General features: G+C 34.8%; 1 protein-coding gene across 1 annotated transcript; it reads left to right on the top strand.

Moving 5' to 3' along the window:
- Window positions 1-1,660: 1,660 nt before the first annotated feature.
- On the top strand, window positions 1,661-3,542 carry LOC117178516. Its single transcript, XM_033369944.1, has 2 exons — window positions 1,661-1,768; window positions 3,108-3,542. Exons 1-2 carry the CDS (start codon window positions 1,661-1,663, stop codon window positions 3,540-3,542), a joined length of 543 nt encoding a protein of 180 aa, XP_033225835.1.
- The last annotated feature ends 24,331 nt before the right edge of the window (window positions 3,543-27,873 follow it).

Here is a 27,873-nt window from a genome sequence, read left to right as displayed (position 1 = left end):
TTGGTTTCTTATTATTTCCGCCGCCTAATGAGGTTTAAAAAATGAAGGACAGAAACGGCCTTCTTAGGGATTTAAAATTTTTAATACATTTTAATGCAAGGATTCTTACCGGGATCCTGCGAGGCGGAAAGTTTGATATCCCCAATTCCTCATGGATATGTTTTGATCCGGGATAGCGCGTACGCAGTCACGACTAACAAAAATTATAAGTCCGAGATATCTACACTAGGGATATTCATAAGGGTCAGCTCGACCATAGTGTTAGCGAACTAAGCTTTGTTCCTAATTTGTTCTAGAACACACTTGTAACAGGGTTTTAGAACTTCCGTATAACACTGTTACGGCACAGTTCTAAAATAAACATGAAACAAATATTATAGAGCGCCTGTGATCAGTTTGTTCTAGAACAGTTCCATAGAAACTGTTACAGAACAGTGCTGTCACATAGTTCGAGAACAGTTCTGTCACAATTTTGTCACATTGTTCTAGAACACTGTCATCTTTTTGTTCTAGAATAGTTCGGTCACAATTTTGTCACAGTGTTCTAAAACGCTGTTACCATTTTGTTCTAGAACAGTTCTGTCACCTTCTTGTAACAACGCTCTCAAACTTGCGAGCGATGAGAATGTGCCCGTGATGCGGGCAGATTTTTGTTGAAAATTTATCTTTTTCGATAGAAATTTATTCTTCTTGGTTGAAAATTATACTACTTCTTTGAAAATTTACATTTGATCAGAGCATTAATTTTTTACTGCAAATTTAACAATTATTTTTTTAGTTGAAAATTGATCTGTTTTGGCTAAAAATTCAAATATTTGTTGAAAATCCAACTTTTTTTGGTAGAAAAATACTCTTGTTAGTTGAAGCTTCATCTTTTAGGTTGAAAATCTAATTATTTTATTAAAAATTCGTCTCTATTTTGATTGGGAGTTTATTTTACTAATTGGAAATTTAACTATTTTATTTTTTGAAGAAAATTTATCTTTGTAGTTTGAAACTCATGTATTTGGCTGCAAATTAAATTTTTTTAGTTGAAAATTCATCCTTTGAGTTTAAAATTCATCATTGCGTTTAAAAATTAATTTCTTTGATTGAAAATTCGTTTCTTTTTAGTTTAAAATTAATTTTTGTGACTAAAGTTTTAAATATTCGCTTTTGATTAAAAATGTATACCTTTAGTTAAAAATTAATTAATTTTGCTAAAAACTAGTTTTTTTGTTGTTCAAAATTTTACTTCTCTAACTGCAAATTAAATTATCCTATTTTTTGTAAGCAAAATCTTTTGTAGTTGAAAATTTATATATGTTATTGAAACTGAATCTTGTTTGATAGAAAATTCATCCTCTGGGTTTAAAATTAAATTATTTTGTTGAGAATTTATTATTTTTATTTGAAAATTGATTGCTTCAACTGAAAATTCAATTCTTCTATTTTTGGTTGAAAAATTATTTTTTTATGAAGAAAACTATTTTATTGAAAATATTCATAAATTCTCATTAAATTTTCAAAGCACATTAAATTCGAGCTTATTCTCATGCTTATGAGAACTTCTTCGAACACTTAAACTCTTTATAACACTATACTTGGTATTACAAGGTGACAATTGAGAAAGTGAATTTATTACATTCAAGTTGCAATTCAAATTTTACATATTTTTAGCATGTGCGATGAGGTAGCAAGAGTTTTAGGACTGGATTGGGTTTTACTCTGCCTTCAACCCGGCCTTCACAGCAGTACTGTCGTCTGGGCTTTGCGAATACTTGCCGCCGTTTGTTCCGTACAATCGATATTATTTAAGTTCAGGGAAGAAACAAGCAACGGTGGTTGGTCTACACGTTCCAGGTTCAACGAATCTTTTCTAGTCTGAAATTTACTTCAAATTATGTTAATGAGATAATTTGTGCTGTAAAAATATGAAATGTATTAATATTATAGGTCAATCGATCCATTTTAACCAAGTAATTATATACTCTTACATGAACATTGAATCATGCCGAGGAAGAAAGTTCTACTATAATAAACACATTTCCAAAATGTTATTGTATTTTGCTCAAAAAAAGTGAATACATATTTTTAAACATCCTTCGGTCAGCTTAAAAATATTACTGGTAAAAATAAGACTATTGTTTTATACATTTCTTAATTGAGAAACGTTTAATTAAATAAATTTCATTTTTTTTAAATTGTTCCTATTAGAAAGCTTTCTCTATGAGTAAGCAAAAAGGACAATATTTCAGATAGAATGCAAATGAATTTGACTGGTACCATTTGTTAAGTAATAGCGATTTATATCAAATAATTGGGAATTGAAAGTGTTTAAGATTAAAAAAAAAATTAAACAGAAGATCTGTAAATAAAGAAATAAATTTACCATAATTTTCACCGTTTAAAATTAAAAGTGCTTTAACAATAATTATTAAAAATTGAATTATTTAAAAAAAATTTTAAATTAAGTAACATTTAATGGTAAACATTAAAAACGCAAAAATTTCGATTATGGAACGTTGGAAATTAAAGGAATGTGAACTACATTAGGCTACATTAGGCGACGTTAAGGCTTCTTCCTTTTCCTAAGCGAAAAATTGTATGTGGGGTTATACTATCAGGTGGCTCAATTTTTATTTACCAAGAATTGAATTAAAAACTGTAATTAAAATCATTAAAAATTAGGAAACTGAAAATGGCTAATTATGTTATTCAAAACGCACTCATTTCAATTTTAATTTTAAATTAAAACTTATGAAAGGGAAAAATTGAAAATTCAGCATTTTGCATGAATGTTAAAAATAAAGGTACTTCGGAAAAAGCTTTTCCCTTTTTTATTTTGACAATTTCAAAATATTTGCAGATTTTGTTGTTTATAAACTTTCATAATTGAATGTAAAAACGACTTCCAATTTGAAATAAGCAATTTACAAATATTACAAAAAGAAAACAATACACACAATTTTGCTGCTCTTTATTGATTGTAGCACTCATGTATTTGCTGTTTCACTTACCAGCCAAAACATTTTAAATTGTTTGATAGGAATTACTTAAAAAATCATCCATTTTATTTGATTAAGAATAGGTTTAATTGATTACAATAATATAGTGTTTTACAACAGATCTCAATTCCTGAAGGATCGGCTTTTTCTAAGGCTGAGGTAGTCTTGAAAAACGATTTCTACGTAGATGATTTGCTTACAGGAGCTGATACCGTAGAGGAGGCTAAGCAACTAAGGGACGAGCTTATTCAACTCACTAATATTGAAAAACAACGACTGTGTAAGTGGGTTTCGAATAGTTCGTACTTGACAGAGGATCTTCCTGATTGTTCTAATAATATTCAGCTAAAAATAAATCCAGATAAAACCACGAAAACATTAGGTGCCTTCTGGAACTATGCTGAAGATACCTTTACTTTTGACGTTCACGTTAAATCGAATGAGAGTAATATTAATAAACGAGTAATTCTGTCAGAAATCGCTCAATTGTACGATTCGTTGGGACTGGTTGCACCAGTCATCGTGTATGCAAAAATTCAAATGCAAGAGTTATAGAAGCTAAAACTTGGATGGGACAACCCTGTGCCAATCAACATAATCACCTTGTGGAAAGAATTTCGAAGTACATTAAGATTGCTGAACAATTGGAGTTTATCAAGAGCTGTTAAAATTCCAAATGCAAATAATTTACATCTTCATGGCTTTTCTGATACAAGTCTAAAGGCTTACGGCGCATGCATATATCTGCAGTCGTCCAATAAAGAGAAAACGCAATCACTTCTGCTCTGTGCAAAATCTCGAGTTGCACCAGTAAAGACAACTACTCTTCCAAAGTTGGAACTTTGCGGTGCACTACTTTTAGCAAGGCTCTACAAAACAGCAAAGGAAACTTTAAGAACAAAAAATGAGCAAACTAATTTTTGGTCTGATTCTACAATCGTCCTGAATTGGACGAACTCGTCACCTCACACCTTAAATGTATTTGGGGCGAACAGAGTGGTGCAGAGTGGTAGAGTGATATGTGCGTAAATACAAAGGATAATCCTGCTGACTTTGTTTCTAGTGGACAACTACCTGCAGATTTTCTAAATAATGAAATGTGGAGAAGCGGACCTATTTGGCTCAATCGACGTGAAACTGAGCAGCCTGATGGTTTATTCGAGGTCAAGAACGTTCCAGGAAAAAAGAATGTTACCGTTCTGGTTACTGCTATCACCGAGAGATTCGAGTTGTGGGATCGATATTCATCGCTTAAAAAGTTACTGCATGTAGTGGCTTACTGTCTTCGTTTCTACACAAAGTTACATGAGCACGCAAATCATTCTGGTCCACTATTAGTCAAGAAATTAAAAGCTGCAAGTAGACGAATAGTTCAGATTGTACAATATGAAGCATTCCTATCCTTGAAAATGACGTCTTGTAGGTGGGCGGACGAATAAAAAATTCGGACATAGGAAATAACCAAAAACATCCCATCCTGTTACCAAAACTCCTTCCTTTCACCAACCTCATAGTCCGAGATATTCATGAGGAGATGATGCACGCTGGTATCAATGGTACCTTATATGCGATACGACAGACTTACTGGATAGTTGATGGTAGAATAGTTACCAAGAGAATCATACATGCTTGTGTGAAATGTTTTCGGGCTAAACCAAGTGAAACATTGTATGTTATGGGCAATCTCCCTAAGGTTAGAATTACGGCAGCACGCCCTTTTAAAAATACTGGAATCGACTATTGCGGGCCGTTTTACATAAAGGAAAAAACTTATCGGAATAGGAATAAGATTAAGGTTTATGCAGCTGTATTTATTTGTTTAACTATTAAGGCAATACATATCGAACTTGTGGGAGATCTGACCACCGAGGCCTTTTTGGGGTACTAAATGCAATTCTTTGCCCGAAAGGGAATGACCAAGGCCTTGTACAGCGATAATGCGACAAACTTTGTCTCAAACATCGTATGCAACGTACAATATGCGAAACCTTATTTACCTATCAGCAATTGTACACGTACATGATTGCAATTAAAGCCATTTTAAATTCACGACCACTAACGCCAATGTCATCGGATCCAAACAATTTCACCGCGTGGACTCTCGGTCATTTTATTATCAAACTTTTTTAACAATTCCATCTCATGATCTTTCTACAATTTCTGATAATCGATTGTCATCGTCATGGGAACAGCTTCAAAAACTTAAACAAGATTTGTGGAACCGATGGTATGTTGAATATTTAAATGAGATGAATGAGAGAAATAAATGGCATTCTGGTCAATCAAATCTGATAAAAGAAGGTGCTTTAGTTGTACACCGAGAAGATAATGTTGCACCTTTGCGTTGGGCACTAGGTAGGATACTTGGAGTCAAACCTGGCGATGATGGGATTATGCGAGCTGTTAAAGTAAAAACTGACAGCGGTGTGTTTGATTGCGGAGTAAAAAAGGTTTCGCCTCTCCCTATAGATGTCTAGTTATTATTTTTGAATTTGTACAGTTCATAGGCGTCGGTTCAGTACACTTACTGTAATTAAAAATGTGTGATAAGTAGAATAAAGTGTTACAGTCCACTTATATTTAATCTAGACTACTCAGTGTTTTATTGTTGATACACCCTACTTTCTCAATAATTGGGCGTAAGGTTAAAACTTCATCACACGTTTAAAAAAAACTGACTTAGAAAATTAAGGCTTTGCGCTTGTAAAAATATTTCCTATATATTGAAATTATGGTTTGCCTGAAGGTATAAGCCCGGTGTGATGCCCAAAATTTCAACGTTTCTTCATGAATTTTTTCATACATGAAAAGAAAATTCGATTGTTTTTTGAAATTTAGATATGTTTTTATCACTGTCTTAAAGTGTACAAAAAAATTTTTTTTACTTCATTTTGCATACATTTGTTTAGGATTTTCTAAGTCAAAGTGGAGTCCTCGAAAAAAAGTAGGTTGTCTCGGGGAAGCCCACAGCCTTTCGTAGTCATCTTGTTCCGTCGTAACAATGATATTATATTTATTTTTATGCGATTCGTCGAAAAGCGAAATTTTATTTTACGTACTTTGGGAACAATATTTAGGAACAGCCTGTTTTTATCATCATAACTGTGAAATTTTGTATTCAAGTGTTTACTAGAAGCGAAATTCGTAAAGTTTCTATTTTATGCCTTTATTGCAATAAGCTGCCTAAACCGTCTGAAGGAATGATCGTTGATCGCTGTAAGACCTTTCCTGTCATTAAACGTTGTTCTCAAGATTCCTAAATCGTTTGCCTGTTTGTCATTACGTACGCATCTATCAACTATGTGACCAAGGGCCTCTCCACTCTTGGGTTTCAAATTCGGGAGGTTTTCCCTCAGGTTTTTCCACTTCGTCGGTTTCCGTCAAGAATCGGAAGTGAAGTGAACTAGTCTCTAATGAGCATCTGACCTATGCAGTTCGTTGCATAGGTAGCCTAATAAATTTTATTCTCGCAGCCAATAATCCTAATATAAATCCTCCAGTTCATATTCACTGTTTTGTAATATCAATAAATATAGTATACATTATCTTTCGTTTCTGTAATAGTTTTTTACAAAACTTTTGGTCCTTCGCGAGCTGCGGATGCTTTGCATAGTGAACGCGCCTCAAATAAAATCGCGCCGGTTCGGCAAAAAATGTGAAACATTGCTTTTGTGATTTTAATGACTATTAAAAACTGAGTGAACTTCTTAAGATCTGTGTACGTGAAGCTAGAAATTCCAAAACTAGCGTGAATGTGACTTTCTACTAGTGGTTTCAAAACTGGTGATAGGCGAATACTAGTGATTTTAAAATTAGTGGCCTTTAATTAATGAATTTCAAAATTCATACTTGATTTAAAAACTGGTGATTCTAAATAATAGTTATTTTAAAACTAGTGACTTCTAATAAATGAAGTTTGGATTTTGAACTAGTGATTTCAAAGCTAGTGACTTTAAACAGTGAATTCCGTTTTTGTGAGTTGGAAAGAAAGGATTCAACGAACATTTTCAACAAAAGCAAACCAGCACCACTACAGAGGAAGACTTCTAGCACTGCATTTGTCAATACTACATCTGTGGTCAATGCTACATCTACGAGAAAACAAGAGCTTCCAACTGAGTTCAGACGTCCTTCCTACTTCCAGAGAAGAAACTTTTACTGCAAATTAACGTCTCATCACCTGCAACGCAAGTTTCAGCGAATCACACTTGAAGCTTTGAAAACTAAAATAAAAACTATTGAAATTGAAGTTACAAGGTTTGAAACTATTCTCAAGAAAATACAAGAAGATACAGATTTATATTCGCTCGATTTAGAAGGGCGACTTTCGAAATACAAAGAACTTTAGCAATCTTTTGACGAAGTTCAAACGTGAATCGAAGAATTACAACCGAATGATGACGTCTCAGTACACGAGTCAGAACGGTTGGAATTCGAGGATCGATTCTACGAGATAAGTGGCACTGCAAAAAAATATATTCAAAAACTGTCCTCTTAATCAGGAAGCAGTTCCGTACAATCCACTTCCAGTAATCATTCTAATTTCAGTCAAAATTCGCTTACAACGAATCTAGATCCAGGTCAATCTCCTAATCAAAGTTCTTCACATTTTCAATTACCAAAGCTTCAAACACCTACCTTTTATGGTACGTTTGATACGTGGTTCAAGTTCTACGATTTCTTTAAGGCTATGTGCCATGACAATATGAACATCCCTACTATCAACAAATTTATGTATCTCAAGGCATGCGTACAGGGTGACGCATAAGAAGTAATTAATTCACTTGAAACGACTGCCGCGAATTACCCAATAGCATGAGACCTCTTAGGAAAACGATACGGTAATCGAAAATTTATTGTTGAAAGTCATATCAAGTCTTTATTTGAAATTCAGACGGTTTCAAAGGAATTCTCAGTTCGCGCGTTATAAGATAATGTTCACAAACGCGTCAGAGCTCTTAAAGCGTAAGGTCAGCCTGCAAATCAATGGGACAGCTTGCTTATTTCTATTGTAAAGAAAAAATTGAACAATTATACTCGGGAAAAGTGGGAGGAGCGTGTAGGCACTTCCGATATGCCCACTATGAAAAATATGACGTTCTTTTTAGAACAAAGGGCGCTTATTGAATCCACTCAATCTTCTCAGAAACCTACTCAGTCCCATAAAAATGCATCAAAAAACGTCACGCACTCGCGATCCAATTTTAAGCCATCGCAATCATGCATGGCCGCGTCGATTTCAAAAGATGTGATCTTTAAGCATAGGTGCTTACTTTGCTCAGAGGAGCACCTGCTTTATTCGCGTAAAAAGTTTTCGAACATATCAGCACCATATAGATATGAGTTTGTTAAAAAGGCATCTATATGCCACAATTGTTTTAACCCTCATCATAGTACCCGTGAATGTGGAAAGGGTCCTTGTCGCATATGTAAAAAACGACTAAATTCTCGTTTACATTTTTCTGAAAAGACCCCAGAGCAGGACGTTTCGAAGCTTGTAAACTCTTCTACCACTTTGGTCAGCATTCATGCACAATTACCATCACAAGTAATTCTTGGAATGGCGTTAGTCGAAATTTTAGGCAATAAAGGCCAATATCATCCGTGCCGCGCTCTTCTAGATAGTTGTTTTCAGTGCAATTCAATCACCGATAAATTTGCTTTCACTCTCGGTCTCAAGAAAAATCGTCTTAACATTCAACTCAGAGGAGTAGACAATTTAAAAACGAATGTCAAATATACTACATCTACTAACATCAAATCGCGCGTAAATTATTTAAACTTAAAAATGTAATTTCTTGTCTTCAATGAAATTTCTAGTAGAATGCCTTCCATTGCACTTGATCGAAAGCTATTTAAGATTCCTGAAAACATCTCGTTAGCTGATCCTGAATTTCACCGACCTGCAGAAATAGATATTTTAATAGGGGCTGAATTTTATTACGAACTTTTTAGAGACAGGAAAAATTCGTATCCCAGGGCAATCAGCCGTTTTTCAAGAAACTGCTTTAGGTTGGATTGTCGCCGGACGTTACACCCAACCTCGTATTGCCCCGATAGGCCCGATGCAAGCTTCTTGCAATCATATCAAATTTCAAGATTTACCGATTTTGTGGGAACTAGAACCAGAAAATCCAAATAAAATCAAAGTTAAATGGAATATAGTGTATGAACTTGGTTGCGCCCTACCATTGAGGTCTAGTCGAAGGTGTGCACATTGGGAGGAAATGCAGTTTTTTCGTTCAAAAATGTCCAGAGCCTTCAAGTTTGGTCCGATTTTGAATTTTTTTGTTTTAAATTGAAGCTTATTAAATTCTAAAGAGCTTGACGCTCCGAACTTTTGTCTCCTCTATTCTCTTATTCATAATTTTGTTATTAAAGTATGGAAAAATTTAATTTTGTATATAACAATTTTTACGCTCTGATAACTGATCAGGTAAACTTTATATTACCTTAAATGAATATTTAGGGACTCATGGAATACAAATAATTTGTTCATTATTCCATTAATTTATTATAAACAAATTTTATGAACAAATTAGCAAATAGTCTTAGTATCGGTGACAAAATTAATGTCGGAATGACATTTAATTACAAAACTAATTGAAAAGTGGATACTAACCATTGTTATAAATAATTCTTGTGGCAAAATATTAAAATTTAATGTTTTATCAAACTTTTGAATTTGTTTATCTAATTTGTTTATGGAAATTTGAATTGTTATATTTGATCAAATATTTGAAAATATTTATTATTTTAAGGAATAACTGAAGTCATTCGGGCGATTAAAGGAAATTATAATTTGAAAAATTCTTTAATTTGATATATTTTACCACAAGAATTGTTTATAACAATGGTGCTGTGGTAAATTCCTTAATACTAGACAGTTTCGAACAAAAATTTATTAAAATTTTTGGCATAAAAAATTGATTTTTACTTTAAAAAAATTAATTTTCAACCAAAGAAATTAATTTTCAACAACAAAAAAAAAAGAATTTTTTTACCAAAAAAGACAAATTATAAAAAACTACCTACTATAAACAAAAGTATACAAATGGTTAAAAACTTCTGTAAATCATAAAAAAAGAAACCCGCGCGTTTCGTTGATAATTAGACTCCGTATGTGTTAAATTTTGTATAAATATGTTTAGTATAAATAGTATACAAATTTCTTTAACTAACGTACTTTACTGTGCATTGCAGTTGCCCAAATATTTTAACACGGCAACGCGCCTTCAACTCGACCTCCATGGTAGGGCGTAACAGGGTTCATACACTATATACCATTTAAATGTCCCCGGTAAGATAATGCAGAAGCCACCGGTTGAGAGCCGTCCAGCTTCGAGACCGAGTCCAGCGCTGAACAGTAGAAAAGGGTCGCCGAGGGATCAAGCAGGCTGCGGTACCTCCATATCGTCTTAGGCCTAAAATTCGTTCTCGGGAAGAAAAGGCGTGTGAATCGCATTATGTGAAAAATACTACGCGGGACGATACTAACCGCTACGTAGTCAAACTGCCCTTTGCTAATAAGAAAGATTCGCTTGGTGATTCTCGCAATACAGAATTTCAACGATTCTATGCGCTAGAACGAAAATTCGAGACAAACCCTACTTTCAAATCTCAATACACAGATTGCATGCAAAGCTATCTTACTGAAAATCATATGTCAATAATTCCCAATCACTTAGTTTCAAATAAGAGATATTTTCTCCCACATCATGCTGTAGTGAAGGAAAGTAGCCTTACTACAAAAACTAGAGTCGTATTTGACGGATCTGCCAAAACGTCGACTGGTATCTCTTTAAACGATACTTTCATGGTTGGTCCTACTATACAAGAGGATCTGTTTTCCATTCTTGCTCGATTTACAACCTTTTTGTATGCCATGACAGCAGACATACAGCAAATGTACACGCAAATTCGTTTAGCGCAAGACGACAGTCTTTTTCAACAAATATTGTGGCGGCAAGACCCTTTCGAACCTATAAAAATTTATTCATTAAATAGGGCTACCTTAGGTACAGCGTGCGCACCCTTTCTTGATATTCGCACACCACACAAACTTGTGGATGACGAACATGACTCCCATCCCATTTCGTCGGCTATTCTCAAACGCGACTTCTATGTGGATGATCCTTTTAACAGGTGCGCATACACTTTAAGAGGCTTTTGAAATTCGAAACGAATTACGTACTCTTTTAAATAAAGGCAGTTTCAATCTGTGAAAGTGGGCTTCAAATCATCATGATTTATATAAGGATTTGTCAGATGAAGCCTCTATTACGTACCGATCCCTCGAATCGACAGAAACAATAAAAACATTAGGCATGCATTGGAATACGAAAACTGATTCAATTTTATATACTAATAATCTGCTAAGTTCGAACGATACAATAAAAAAGCGAGTGATTTGATCTCAAACTGCTAAGTTATTCGACCCATTAGTTTTATTAGGGCCTGTAATTTTCTCCACAAAAATTATGATCCAACAATTGTGAAAATTCAAACTCACATGGGACACACCTGTTCCAGTCGACGTTCAAAAGGCTTGGATCCAATACAGAAACGAATTGCCGTTGTTAAAGAAGTCCTATGGTGCTTGCCTCTATTTGAGATCATCGGGAACTTAAGGCAATCATCATTGTGCTCTTATTTGTTTTAAGTCACAAGTTACTCCCTTAAAAACTACGTCATTGCCAAGATTGGAACTGTGTGCCGCTCTTTTACTGGCAAAACTATACAGTGCCACTGTAAAATCTTTGCAATTGCAATTTTCAAAAATCTATTCTTGGTCTGATTCCACAATTGCCCTCAATTGGATAAATACTCCACTACATACACTAAAAACTTTTGAAGCCAATCGGGTGGCCGAAATCCAAGAAAAAACGGAAGGTTATAAGTGGCTACACGTTCCTACTCATGACAATCCTGTTGACTTGATCTCCCGTGTTAAGAACCTCAGGAATTTTTAAACAATTAAGTTTTTGGCAGTGAACTTAGAAATCGCAAGTGATTTAATAACAGAGGCTTTTATTGCTTTCCTGTGTCGTTTTTTCTTTCGCAGAGGTTTGCCTAGTTCAATTTCGTCGGACAATGCTACCAATTTTGTTGGGGCAAATAATGAATTAAAGGATCTCTGTAAACAAATCGAGTCACTAGAACAAAATGTAGGGTTGCAAAGTTACTTGACTAAAAAAGAAATAACATGGAATTTTATACTTCCTAGAACTCCAGACTTCGGTGGTCTTTGGAAAGCCTTAGTAAGAACCTTTAAACTTCATTTCACACAGTCAACTGGTAACTAATTGCTGACATACGAAGAACTTCACACGTAGGTCACTGAAATTGAAGCGATACTCAACTCTCGCCCTCTCACTCCATTGTCCCCCGATCCCAATGATTTTCTACCTCTAACCCCAGGTCACTTCCTCATTGGTAAATCCATGATTAGCTTTCCTAGCAGAGACTTGCGCAACATTCCAGCCATCCGTTTAAATTGCTGGCAATTCGCAGAGCAGATGAGGCATCATTTTTCGGACCGCTGGTACAAAGAGTACTTCAATGAGTTAATTTCAAGGAGTAAATGGCAATTCACAACCGACCATAGCATGATTAAATTGGAACGCTCGTGGTTATCAAAGAAGATAATTTGCCACCTATGATGTGGAAGTTGGGTCGCATCACTGAAATGCATCCAGGAATAGACGGAACTATACGCTCTGTCACCTTGCGAAGTGTCTCCGGAATCTACAAACGATCCTTAAAGTCAGTTTATCCTTTGCCAATTGATAACTAAGGAATTTCGTATTTCCTTTAATCATCAGAATGTCAATAAGTATCATTAAATATTTTCATACGTCAATTTCTGTTCCTTTTGTTATTTTTCAATCATAGGCTACAATATTTACATTTTATATTTTATTCTTCTAGTTTATATAGTCTTCTAAGCTCAAAGTCACCGTGTTTGAATTATATTGATAGAAATGTTATAAAACTAGTTTTAAGTTCATAGTTAAGAGGTATTTTCTATTCACCGCGATGTCTAATTGTCATCATTGAAATATTTAACATAGGATGTGATTAGTTTTATGAGGCTTTAATGTAAATTTATTATCATCCAGGCCCCGTCTCATTCAAAATTTACACTACCAACTTTGTAATATTCTATTTTATTGGACGTAGATAGTACAAGTGGGCCGGCATGTTCCATCGGAACAATTATATTATAATTATCTTTATGCAATTCGTCGAAATTTTATTTTACGTATTTTGGGAACAATATTTAGGAGCAGCTATTTTTAACATCATAACTGCTAAATTGTGTATTTAAGTGTTTACTAGAAGTAAAATTGCTAAAGTATTTTATGCCTTTATTGCAATAAGCTGCCTAAACCGTCTGAACGAATGATCGCTGATCGCTGTAAGACCTTTCCTGTCATTAAACGTTGTTCTCAAGATTCCTAAATCGTTTGCCTGTTTGTCATTACGTACGCATTTGTTAACCATGTGACGAAAGACCTCTCGACTCTTGGGTTTCAACTTTGGGGGGTTTTCCCTTAGGTTTTTCTACTTCATCGGCTTCCGTCAAGGATCGGAAGTGAACCGGTCGCTCTAAGATATCGAGACCGTGTCATCTCCGAAACTGAACCCGTCAACCAGTCTCTAATAAGCATCTGACCTATGCAGTTCGTTGCATAGGCAGCCTAATAAATTGTATTCTCGTAGCAAAGAATCCTAATATAAATCCTCCAGTCCATATTCAGTGCTTTGTAATATCAATAAATATAGTATACATTATATTTCGTTTCTGTAACAGTTTTTTTACAAAACACCCAATTTCATCTAGTTCTCTATAAAATTATCAACCTACAAGAAAGAACACATCTGAAACAAAAAATTCAAACGGATTATTATTCTGTATGCTTTTCGCTAATGACTGAACTTCTAATATGCAAAATTATCTTTAAAATAACAAAATGGCGGACTTGAAAACAAAAAATTACAAAATCGCACTTTTTGTTTTTTTTTTTGTTAAAAAAAATTAAGTTATTAAAAATTCAACATTTTAGAGGTTCGGTACTTAGGTAAATACTTAATGAATAACGGATTATAATTTTAGCCAAATCGATTAAATAGTTTTTAGTGAGTGCTTCCCCGAAATTTCGAAAACGTGGTTTCGAGAAAAACGCGCCCTACGTAATGTTCTAGTCTCTTTTGAGTTCTCTTGCGTAGTTTTCTCCGCTAGCGCATTTACCCACTTTCATACGCACTATGGTGTGCTCTCTTCTTTTTGCTACACATTTTTAAATACTTTGAATTCTGACCTGGAATTTTTGGGGCATATTTTCAAGATGTTTTTTTTTCAGAAAAATGTAGCTAAAAAAACTCAGATTTTTTTGACCCCACACACCTTACTTATACCTCAAATAGATTCATCTTGGGGAAAATATATATGTACATATCGACGTCTGGGAGAGGATAGTGTGAAAAAACGATTACAAGTTCGTGCAAGACTTGGCAGAAATAATTTGGGGTCGAAAAACTCTGAGAAAGAGATATTTGAAAGATTCTAATAAGGAAAGTGTTCCTAAAGATACATCCAAAAGGGAGCTAACGCCGATAAAATACGATTTAGTAAAAGGTATGTAGTGTGTTCATTTTTCATTTTACTGTATTGTCTGCCAGAAATAATCAGTTAAATGTTTACTTTCTGTTTTCAAACTGAAACCTCAAATTTTATTTTTACAGAATTACTGTACAAGTAAGTTACTGATGTTGGTGTCAGGGGAGCGGCGCGAGAAACTCGAGTGAGAAAAGTTTCCAAGTATATGTCGAAAAAACTGTATGATACCAAAAAAAGATTGAAACGTTAGAAAGGAATTCGAATCGGATACTTGCGAGCTATTGTTTGTGAAAGAGGTGATAGAAATTTTTTTGCGTAGCTACTTACATTCACATGAATTGGGATATTAAGCAGAAAATTTGGAAAATTAATTAAATGGCACTAATTAACTTTCGTATGATCCTAAATATTTAGAAATACAAACAAATTCAATTTTGAAAAATTGTTGAATTTTTTCTGTAATTTCAGAAATTTAGGATAATGAAAATTTTCCTTTGTTCTTTTTATTCGATTTTGCAAAATTTAAACTTCATATGCTAATTAATGTGGATGTGAGTTATAGAAAAAACAACTTCGATAAGGTAGCTCTGGCGGACCGAAGGGATCGAATGGAGCCTCACAAAGTACCCGTAAATAACCCATTGTGTCCCCATTCGGTTCCTTTTTAAAAAACTCGAAAAACAGCAAAATCAACTTTTAAATTGTTGAAATTCGGATTCTACATTAAAATTCCCTATATAAGGTCACGGAATAATCGCAATATTTTTTTTGCATCGGTAAAAAGTTTAAAAAATTATAAGACGTATAACGCCTGCTGATTTCAACAGTTTAAAAGTGTATTTTGCTGTTTTTTTCGAGTTTTTTAAAAAAGGAACCAAATCCTGACCTCTATTTTTCAAAAATATTTTAAGTAGGACTTACAGTAGTGGCTCATATTATTAAAGCCATACAAAAACATTTTTTTTTAGTTTAGGATGAAATAAACCAAGATAAAAATATTCAAATATGATGATTTAATTTACTCATTCATTATACACTATATTTGAATCTAAATACGAACTGGAAATAAGTTTCGAAATGAAATAAATCAGTTTAATTGAGAAATTCAGTATTTTGGAAGGTGGCTCTAATAATATGAGCTACTACTGTAATTGTCGTGAAGTTTAATAATCCTTCTAAGGGGTTTTTAAAAAACTTCCGAACTGAATTTTTCGCATAGTTCGTTATTTTATATGACAGGCAGAAGAAAGTAAAGAAAAGTGACTAAAAGTGCTAATACATTCTTACCATCACAAAAAAATTTCCGAAAAATTTTTTTCTGTAGCCAGAAAATTTATTAATGCATACACTTTCATTAGTCTCTTTTTTAACTTTCCCAAGTCCGCAGCTCGATATCTCATTTTGTGTGTAATTGGTACTATCCAAAAAAAGTTGAAGTGGAAATCTGATAAGTGTAATATACCTCACGAGAATATAGTATTAAATGAATATATGTGACGATTTCTGCAGGCTTTGTTTCTATTAAAAAAACTAATTTGTAAACATACATGTACATATCTGAAGTTGCTGAATAAATGTGCTTCTTTCAACACACATGTATTATAAATGAAATCATTATTTTCTGCCTATTAATTTTAGCCTTTGTTATGTAGACAACTCTTTCATCTTTTGCTTATCATGAAATTCAAACCCACCCTGGAAAAAGCGGTGTATTCATCCGGTTCTATAATTGCCCTCAAGTTTGCAATCAATTAAAAATTTACATTAACTAAATATCGTTAATTAACAAATTTATGCAAGTCGCAACCGATGTCGTATACGATGTCGCATACAAAGCATTTGATTTTTCTGAGTCTTTCGGATTAGAACTTTCAGAACTCTATTCTTCATCTTCGTCCTCTAAGCCCTCTAAAGCATTTGATCTAAGTGGAGAACCCTTTGGTTTTTTCATTCCTTTGGGATTAGGGCTTTTAGACAGATTTCTCTTCGAACTGGCTTCTTGTGAATGAAGTACTTCTTATGGATTGTGAAGATTTATTTTTATCCTTAGCTGATTTTGGCTTCTTCTTCAGTGTCTAAGAAATGCGAATAATATTCTATTAGTATTTCATAATTATATTATTAAAATACGATCAGCTATTGTTTAAACTGGGAGGAATAGAAAAAACAACACATATTTGATTTTCACACGAATTGCACTTGCAAAGTTCCTCCGTGCATCTTGCGCCCTTCTTGATGCACCCACAAATCTTGTTAAAAAAATTTCCTTTGCAAAAGCTGCCTTTTTGCTTCTCTTGCACACTTGAAACAAATTTAAATGCTATAGATTTTTATGAACATAATCAATATAGATCGGAATGTTTCAGTTGCATCCTTGTTTACAAAAAATAAATTTATGCATACATTTTCCTTGGTAGTTAATATATAGGCATAGTTATATTTTTTATAATTTATTGCATGAAATGTGTCTCGGTAAACAAGAGCCATGGTGCAGACTGTAAATTCTACCATTAAAAAATTGATATCTGTTAATTTCATTTTTGAAACGTTTCATCATTCAGGAATGCTACAAAATCTAAATTTTGAACTTTCCTGACTTTTCCCTGACTTATTGTTTACCTTTTTTGACCTTTATACATTTTTTCAGGTATAAAACAGCCTTACGTCTAAGATAATAATAATATTAATGAAAAACCAATATTTGCTTCTAAATTTATTTTAAAGACTTTTACTGACAAAACAACCATAAGGAATTTTATAAGGGGTCATCCACAAATTAGGTAAGACAGTATAGGGGGAGGGGGTGTGTCTGACTGTTTCTTATTAAAACTTAGAGACATTGTATTTTAAAAAAATTAGATAAACTGTTACCAAATAGTTGCCTTCTTAACCAAAAAAATGAATTTTCAACCAAGAAGATTAATTTGCTACATGAGAAAGTCGAATTTTTTACAAACTATATTAGGTTTAAACTTATAATAGTTAAATTTTAAACCAAATAAACGAATTGCAAACTAAGAAAGATAAATTTTCAAGCAAAAATAAAATAGTTACTAGGTTCTCGCGCTTTGCGATCGATGATATATTAATCTCGCGCTTTGTGCTCGATAATATATTTACCTTGCGCTACGCGCTCGATCTTTGTGCATAGACTTTTTAAAACTAAAGGTAAAAGCATCGACAACAGTAATTTGGTAATTGTAAATTCTCCTTTGTTAAAGCTCCATCGGCCTTAACGAACACATTCTCATCACGTATCTCGTGCTTCACACTCGAGCTTATCCCTGAAGTTTGATATCATTCCTATAAATGTATATTATTATAACTCATAACTTACACTTGTACTAAAGTAGACGTATTTTCAGTGTCCCGTTTGAAAAAATTCGAACTCTTTTAAAACAAATTTTGTTGTTAAACATTTTATTGCAACTTTAAGCGTTTTTCCATAAACTGAATTTGCTCATTTCTAAAATTTCTTTATGACTTAAAATTTACGCATATGGTCTAGTGAGCAGACTTACCGTTTTTAAACTTCTAAATTATTTCTTTGTTGTTGGAAAATTCGTGTATTTTCTGGTATTTTGTAAATACTTTAACTCCTTATATCTTTATATCCAAAATAACTGGCTAACAAATTTGACCTTCTGTTCAGGACACTAAAAGAGTGTACCAGAGGCCAATCTGATAGAATGACAGACCGACAGACAGACACATTCGTAAAGACCGATTTTTCGAATTCAGGGGGTCTCAAAACATAGACATTTCACAAAAATGGGGGGGGGGGGTTCAAATTTTACACAAATGTAATACCTTCTCTGATGAGAATGTAAAAATGACAATCATTCTTTGATAGTTCTGTTTTTGGTTTTATTCGTAAAAAATAGCATTAAAAACATAAAAAATTTAATTTTTTTAAACTCTACACACGCGATGAAGAAGAAATTAAAAGACAAAAGTTGTGTTAAGAATGTGCCCACGCAGCGGGCAGATTTTTTTACTGTTCACGACGTTTTTTATGATTAAAGCCGAAACTACCCATCCTATCAAAGTGGTTATTAACAAATTTGTAGATCTTTTTAAATGCACAGTTTCTTGGCTCTGTGATTTTTTAGCGTATTTTGCACAGTTTAGCCGATAAATGTACTTTTTGGATTTTTCATTATTTTGTATGCTGTCAAAATTGATTTTTTTGATTAAAAAAAAAAAAAATGCGAAAAGTTGCTATGATAAACTTGTAGGGCATTCAAAAAGCAACGTTTTTCTTTTCTGGACTTTTTTTCATATCGTGCATTATTTGGCACAAAATGTTCATTTTCGTGTTTTTTGGAATTTTGTAAATGCCAATGTAAAAGTCATTGGGATAAGTTGTTCGACTTTTTGAATACTATGAATAAACGTACAGAGAATTTTTGAATTTTAAAAAAGTGGTTTCAAAAATATTTAAAATGTATCCACTTTATGAATTTTTATCCAAAATGGCTGGCTAACGAAATCGACCTTTAGTTTAGGACACTAAACGAGTGTACCAAAGACCAATCTAATAGATTAATTTTGCCAAAAGTTATCGTGTTCACAGACAGACATAAATATAGACATACAGGCAGACAGGCAGGCACATTCGTAAAAACCTGTTTTTCGGATTCAGGGGGTATCAAAAGTGGACATTTGACAAAAACTGGGGGGCGGGGGTCAAATTTTACACAAATCTAATACCTTCTCTGATGAGAATGTATAAAATAATTTTTAACAAGAATCATTTAATGAAATTACTTGTCTACCAAAAAAAGGTGAATTTTCAAAAAAATAGCCGAATTTAAAAGTAAAAAAAATTTCAAGAAAAAATGTAAGTTACATTTTTATTTGATAAAATGAATTTTTAACAAAAGCAAAGAAATAATTTGAAACGCCATAAATTTTCAATAAAAAAAAGATACATTTAAAAAAAAATATTTAAATTTTCAACGAAAAGGATGTATTTCTACCCAAAAATGTCTATGAATAAAGACGAGATTTGAACAGAGTATATGAGTTTTTGACTAAAAAACACAGTTGAATTTTTCGCCAAAAAAATGACATTTCTTTTTAAAAGAAATAAGACAAATTGTCAACAAAAAAGTTGAATTTCAAACCAAAAAAAGTTTTATTTTTTATTTTTAACTAAAAAATAGTTTAATTTTCAAATAAGAAGATTAAATTTCTAACACCAAAAAGACGAATCTTTAAGCAAATAGTGATCCCAACAGATTCATTTTTAATCAAACAGTTGCATTTTAGCCCAAAAAGACAAAAAAATTTGTAACCAAATACGATGAATTTTCAACAAAAGAGTTGCATGTCCAACCAAGAAAGATTTCTCAGTCAACAAAGAAACAAATGTCTTTCAAAAATTTAAATTAATCATTTAAAATAATAATAATATTAATAAGGTTAATTTAATTGAAATAACAATGACTTATTGAACAAAAAATAATGAGATTTAGCTAATGGTTGAAATTGATAGCCGTGGATCGGGGGAGAGACGATCAATAAACAACCCGGAGTAATGGGAAGACTTGTTTATTCGCAGTGAAGCAGGCGAGCACGTTTTACATAAGGATGTCAGATTGAGATGGAGCTTGTGTCAAGGTAGGACAGAGCTTGGTGTCGACAAAGTGTTGGACCAGATCCGCCGGTTACCATTTTTAAGGCACGTCAGGATAGGGTTCATGGATGTGGAACCTGTAAAATAGAATGAGATTTAACGAGCGCTTGCGGCTCGTTAAGTTGCTAGGCAGCCACGCCTCCTTAAAGAGATGAGAGCTTAGCAAGTACTGTTAGCTCGCTAAGGTGTTAGGCGTGAGAAGCCTGAATATGTAAATAAGATCTTAACGAGCACTGTTAGCTCGATAAGTTGCTAGGCGCGTAAAGCCTCCATATGTAAATAAGATCTTAACGAGCACTGTGAGCTCGATAAGTTGCTAGGCGTGTAAAGCCTCCATATGCAAAGAAGATCTAGAAGAGCATTGTTAGCTTGATAAGTTGCTAGGCGTGTGAAGCCTCTATATATAAAGCAGATCTTAACGAGCATTGTTAGCTGGATAAGTTGCTAGGCGTGGAAAGCCTCCATTAAGAAATGCATACTTACTATCTCTGATTGGTACGATGCAGTAGATTTTGGAAGGAGTTTCGGAAACCCACTGGCTAGGATGGATCGAGTACAGCTCGTGGTTAGCCGGAAACAACTGCTCTCTCGTGGATGGACTTCAGATGGTTGAAATTAGGTTGTCCTGTCGCTTGTTCATTTCACCCTGACAGTAGAAATCCCACTTTTCTACGTCCAATTATAATCGGACCTCCCAACACCGACTCCAATTGCACCAGACAATTTATCTCACAGAGGCACGATTTCAACACTAATAACGGTACCAGAAGAGAAAGGAATGGTCACTTAACATTGTGACCACCATTTAATCCCACGAATGCACAATTAGTTGCGCGAAGCGTTACACGTGTCTTACTTTGAATTTTCACGACGTCTTCGATCGAGAGTCAAAACTGAACTGCCCTGAAAATGCGAAAACGCGTTAAGAGCAGGCACCTTGAAAGAGTGCAGCAGGTAGCAAACGGATAATAGAACGGTTCAATTTCGGAGAACTAAGAACGTCGCCACTTTAAGCGAGCAACCTCAATCAAAACAAACTCGTGGAATGATTTTAAAATTTACCCAGTTGAGTTTTAATCTAACTCAAATTTGTCTTTTAACATATGCCGCCCGCCTTCGCCGTTTCCAGTGACGAATGCACTTCTGACGCAGTCGTGACAGGGAGCGGGCATAATTTTACAATGGGTCTTGTGATCGTTGAAGTGCTAGTTTTACTAGTTACTACTCGGACAACGTTGTCGCAGCCAGGAAGCAACTTCACCACTCGCCCTAAAGGCTGGAGGGTACCGATAGTCCATGATTAGGATCAAAGCACCTTGTTGGATTGGGCTTGAAGTTTGATTCCACTTGTACACGGCCTGAAACCGTTGCAGATATTTCTTTGACCATGTTCTCCAAAAACTCTGAGTCATTTAACTAAGTCGTTGCCACTGAGACAGTCGATTTGTCCATAAAAGCTCTAAGGTGGGTTCTGGGAACAACATTTATGGTTGTCCAATAAGAAAGTGTCCTGGAGTTAGAACGTTCAAGTCTTCAGGATCCTCAGTCAGAGCGCATAATGGCCTTGAGTTTAGGATAGCTTCAATTTGAGCTAGGACTGTAGACAGCTCCTCGTAAGTCAAAATAGTTTCTCCAACCACTCGTCGTAGATGGTACTTCATTGAACTTCAAATTTTCCACCAAAATGAAGTGCTGCGGGAGGGTTAAAAACCCATCTCGTTCCGTCTTTAGCAATCAAAGAGGCGATATCGCGGAGTTCTGAGGAGTTCAGCGAAAAAAGCTTTTGAAGCTTCTTATCAGCTCCCTTGAAATTAGTGTCACAGTCACTGTTCAACGTGGCGTAGATTCTTCGCCTTGCGGTAAACCGCTTATATGCCGCGAGAAATGCCTTAGTAGAATAGTCAGTGACGAGCTCCAAATGGATTGCTGAGGTAGCATGACAGACGAACAAGGCAATCCATGCTTTGTAGGTTCGAGTAGTTCTATCTTTCCAAGTCTTCAGTGAGAACGGAGCCGTATAGTTAACGCTTTAGTGTAAGAAGGGTCAAGAGGGATTAACCCTGCAGGCAGGAAGCTGCCCATTAATTTTTGGACTTGAGCGCTTCGATATCGAGTGCATGTAACACATTTAAGGATGAACGAGCTAACTAGTATGTGGCCTACAATAATCCAATAGGTGTGCCGGATCAAATTAAGCGTGTCCCGTGTTGAAGCATGAAGAGTCTTATAATGAGCATCACGAATTATTTAAGTCGTTAACGTTGACCCCTTTGGAAGGATATATTGATGTTTTGTTGCGTAATCCAATGATAAGTTCTTTAAACGTCCACCAACGCGTGGTACAGCTTGCCCATCGAGAAACGGGAGAAGCCGCAGAAGAGAATTTACTTTGGGAAGTTCTCCTTTATTGATAAGTGTTTGAACTTCACAACCAAAATACTTGTGTTGCGTGCGACAGGTCCAATATTTTCCAGCCTTATCTGGTTCATCAGGGGTCAGTAAAGTGGTTCAGGGCTTCGGCGATTTCTTTAGAAGAATTTGCGTGATTTTTTGACAAATAGCAGTGATTTTCAGGACCTGTTTGAGTGTTGAATAACGACTGAGGTGGTCCCAGCCTGTTGGTTGAACTGAAATATGTAGAATTTTAGGTGTAGGTCGTGGTCGTTGTTCCAGTTCCGAAGTGACGCCGTTGTGTCTTGGGATCAATGTTGGCCAGTTTGATGACTCTTTAGCGAGCCAAGATGGACTTGTTCACCAGGTTGGATGCATTCGAAGCTCTACGGCTATTCATCCTCTCATAGCACAGTCTGCCGGATTAGTTTTGCCCAAGATATGTTTCCACTGAGCATATGGAAGAATTTCCTGAATAAGGCAGACGCGATTGTGCACGTATTCTTTCCATTTTTAGGGATGACTTTTGAGCCACGAGGAAACAATGAATGATTCTGTCCAGAGGTAACATGGTATATCTTGAAGGTTTAAGACATTGAGGCAATGGTTGACAAGTTTCGTCAGCATTACTGCTGCGAGATCCAATCCCGGAATAGTGGAGCAGCCACGTGATCATTCGATGATCGAGTTCTGAGGTAAACTGAAGCTGCCATAGCTACTTGCGAGGCATCGCAAAATCCATGCCGCTCTGTTTTAACCTTAGAGCCACTTCCAACCTACCGCGGAATACGTAAGTTGTCTAATCCATCGAAGGTTTGTAAAAGACGTTGCCATGATTGTAATTGCGGTGAAACTAACGGATCATCCTAAGCTATCTTGATACTCCACAATTATTGCATGAAAATTTTGAATTGAATTAATAGTGGTAATAATAACCTCAGAGGGTTAAAGAATTAAGCAATCTTCGACAACACAACACGTTTAGTGATTGTCGCTGCGATGGAAGGTGATCAATCGAAATGGAGATTGTCCGATGATGAGTTCCATGAGAGACCCAAGGTATGCACGATGCCATCCTTGATTTGGATGCATGAAGTGGTAATTTGATGTGATGGTGGAACCAATTTAAGGATTGTCGGATGATTGCTGATCCATTTTTCAGTGTGAATCCGCCCGCCATGCAAAGTTGATTAATTTGATATGCCACTTGTTGAGCTTCGTCAATAGTCGTTGCGCCTCCAAAAACGTCATCCACGTAACGTTCTTTTGTTAGAGCGTCCACAGACAATGGAAATTTAGTTCCTTCATCATGAACGAGTTGGAGCATTGTCCTTAGCGCCAGGAATGAAGTACAAGGGAGGCCGTAAGTAACAGTGGTGAGCTAATATTTTACCAAGTGTTGGTATTCCATTCACATGTTACGTTAAAAATTCCAGTGATTTGGATGTACCTTGATTTGTCTGTACATCTTCTCAATATATGCTGAGAAGACATATTTATGTCGCCTGAACCAAAGAGAAAGTCAAATAAGTTCGTTTGAAGCTTAGAGCCTGTATGAAGGATTTCATTAAATGGCATTCCTGTCAAAACACGACAGAATCCATTAAAAACAACACCCAGCTTAGTGGTAGAGCTAGATTCTCGGATCACACCGTGATGCAGAAGATAAAAAACTGGTTTCGGTTCGAACTCCTCTTCAGGAGCTCTTATCATATGCTGGAGATCCTCATATTCCCTGAGGAATGATGAGTATGCTTGTCGGTAGGTTGGGTTTAGTTCAAACTTTCGATGAAGACCTTTTAGCATTCGCAACGCTGTAAGCTTAGAATCTCATAGTTGGTCGGTTGACTCCTTGAACGATAGCTGACTACGTATCTACCAGTTGAGTCTCGTGTTGTTGCAGATACGAAATGCTCTTCACATTGTTGGTCAGCGGGTGATAAAGATTTGGTGAACGAAGATGCAATTTCCTCTTGGTGCCAAAATCATTCAAGTGCATAGTGCAGAGTTTGATTGATCGAACACTGATTTGACTGAACTTGATAGCTCGGAGATGAAAGATTACATGGACCGGAGACAACCCATCTGAAATTGGTAAGTGGAGCCAATGGGGAATCGGCCGATCCTTTAATGATAGGTCCTTCAAGAAGATGACCATAGTAATCTGCGTCGATGATAATATCAATGCGCCCTGTCTCTGAGAAGCTGGGAACTGCTAAGGGTAAATCTCTGAAAAAGGGTAAATCAGTGTGGGGGTTGCGTACTGTAGGAATCATGGAGGTCAGTCTTGGAAGAATATGAGTGTCCAATGTAATTTCTGTGGAAGAATCGAAATGTGATTGAACTGTAAGCGAGGCAATTCCTTTGCTTTTGTTTGATTTCTGTTCCCTAACTACGAGAAGAGAATTCGATTCAGCTTTTCGTGGAATTTGAAAACGTTGGATTAAATTTGCAGTGACCAGAGATACTTCGGAGCCTTGATTCAATAAGGCTCTGACCGTAAATGCTTTTTTGTGAGCATTCATTACTTTCAATTGAACAGTAGCCAAAAGAACAACCGAGTTGGTCTTAAATTCCTGATGAAGGTGATTGACTTTTTTTGCGCTGGTTCCTCTGATGAGCTCTGTTGACCTGTAGATGATGACTTTGGTTTTAAATGAAGATCTGTCTGATGGAGAGTAGTGAGGTGCCGTCGACCGCATGTAAAACATTTTCTTGAAGATCGACAACCAGCTATTCGATGAGGGTGTAAACAGTTAAAGCACAATTGATTGGAGAGGACGAAGTCTTTACTTTGCTTTGTTATCTTCTGTTGATATTGAGAACAATGAGCAAGTTAATGGTCTGATCAGCATAACGGGCAAGAGGCATCTGAGGTTTCGCGACCTTGATTTCCTTGATTAACACTTGCAAAGTGCGAGTGTCGTGTGGATCGAGGGTTTGGAGCTGACGATCGTCCTGGCCTTTACGGATACGGTGTCCAGTCTCTGGCTAGTCATAAAAATCAAAATGTCATCCCATTGATCGACTGGTCGTTGTAACGCGTCAAAATTTTGATAGGCTTGCATGGTCGCTATATACAGTCGTTCTATTTCAGCAGTAGATTCTTGAGACATTTTTTTATTGAAAAGAGAGATTGCAGCGCAGCATTGACTAGAAGATGCCCATTCTCGTAAAAGGACACAACCGTGTCCCATGCCTTAGAGAAGTTCTCTGTTGTTAAGGCGGTGGTTTTTAAAAGGTGCCCGGCTGGTCCAATCAGGCTGGTCTTTAAATACTGGAATTTTTCCACATGTAAAACCTTACACGAATTTAAAAAAAATTTTATTATTAAGAAATTTTGAACATTCACGATTAAATTTCTGAGTTGCGTCGTTAAAAAATTTTAATGTCCATAAAAAATTACATTTCCTGTCATTGTAAAAGGTTGTAAAATAGTGTACAACGGGAAAAAACAATATATCTTGCGAAGAAAAATTGTAATCGATTTAAATGATTTATTTAAAATGTATCTTATTGATTTTCCTATTAAAAGATCATGTATTTTATATTTACATAACGCCGCATAGTAATAAATAATTAGAAAAAGAGAACTTAAAATTTGGTACTTTACTTTTCTGAACAGTAGCTTATGAGGATGGCTTTTTCGACGAGTTTCAACTTGTCGGTTTAGCGCAGTGGTTAACACTCCCGACTACTAGGCGTTGGATTTAGGAAAAGATATATTATATTCAAAGTCAAAATACTCGCAATCATTTAATATTTATTTTTTAAATACATTTCTTGTCTCTCAACGACCAAGTGAAAATAGTTAATGTTGTCTGTGTGCTAGGCGTGTGGAATTTCATATATTAATATGCTCCAATTCTACAGTAAAAAATAATCAAATTGATCCTCTAATTCAGTGATTGACGCTCCCGGCTTAAAGCTGGGCTCTCCAGCCGTAGAATGGCCAGCCCTCGACTTAAATTTCCATCCGGGTAGAATTCGTCTAAATTCCTTGCAATATTTAGAAATTCTTTGTATTCCCTCAATCCTCTGAATTTCTTAAATTCGTGTAATTTCCAGAATTCTATGCTTTCCAAGGACTTCAATTCAATGAAAAGAATTTACCTTGAATAATTTTTTTCTGAAATGTGTTTAGAATCCTCCATCAAGATTTACGGAAATTAATAATAGATCTTTTTTATTTTATAAATCATTTTAAAGATAAACAACTTTTGAGAATGATTGTGCACGACTGGTTTTAAGAATATTCCAGGAATTTAGAGCATTAAAGAATTTTAATTATTGTAGGGAATTCATAGAATTTCAGGCATTTCAGAGGATTCAGGAAATTAAAGAAATTGAGAAAATTCAGTATATTCATAGAATTGAGTGAAATCAAGGCTTTCAGCAAATCAGAATACTCTGAGAATTTAAGGAATTCAGAATATCCAAAAAATTCAAAATATGCAGGGGTTTCAGGGAGTTGGGCATATTCTAAGAATTCAAAATATTAAAGATATTCAAGGGTTTTAAAAAATTCATAGAATTTAATTGATCTTCGAGAATACAGAGTATTAAGGAATTTATGGATTTCGTTACATTAAACGAATACAATAAATTGAAAGAGTTCAGAGAATTCTATGAATTTCAGGAATTCAGAATATTCTAGGGAGTTGAGAATTCAGAATATTCAAGTATGACAGATAAGTCAAGGAATTCAATGAATCCATGATATTCAGGACTTAGAGGGGAGTCAAGGAATTAAACGAATTATGAATATTCCACGAATTCAAGGATTTTAGTGCATTTAGAGAATTCATAGCCTCAAGCAATTTTAAATCAATGAATAATATCAGAAGTGAAAAAGTTTAAGGCATTTGTTCTTTATTTCAAGTATGTGAAGTCATAAAAAATTTGAAACCGTATTAACTAAAAAAGAAAATTAAGGAAACATAGTAAGTATGAAGCCATCAAATATATTTATTTCAAAAATATCAATTTCTAATTATTTATTTTATTTTGTTGTACAATTTCAAATAATTGAAAAAAATCGCAAAGGATTTCATATATTATGAACTTTAGAAAGACTTCAGAAGACTTTAAAATATGAAACTTGCTAATTTGGCAAAAATTTTTTGACTATTATTATTTCTTATTCTAAAATAAAATAAATCATTAACATTAAATAATTTTGATAATTTTTTTTGGTATCAAACTCATTTTCTCTTTATTATTGGATAAAG

This window comes from Belonocnema kinseyi, chromosome 8 (genome assembly GCF_010883055.1).
Source record: "Belonocnema kinseyi isolate 2016_QV_RU_SX_M_011 chromosome 8, B_treatae_v1, whole genome shotgun sequence".
NCBI lineage: Eukaryota > Metazoa > Arthropoda > Insecta > Hymenoptera > Cynipidae > Belonocnema > Belonocnema kinseyi.
The sequence above is the reverse complement of the archived record's forward strand: the minus strand, read 5'-3'. Positions and strand labels throughout refer to the sequence as shown.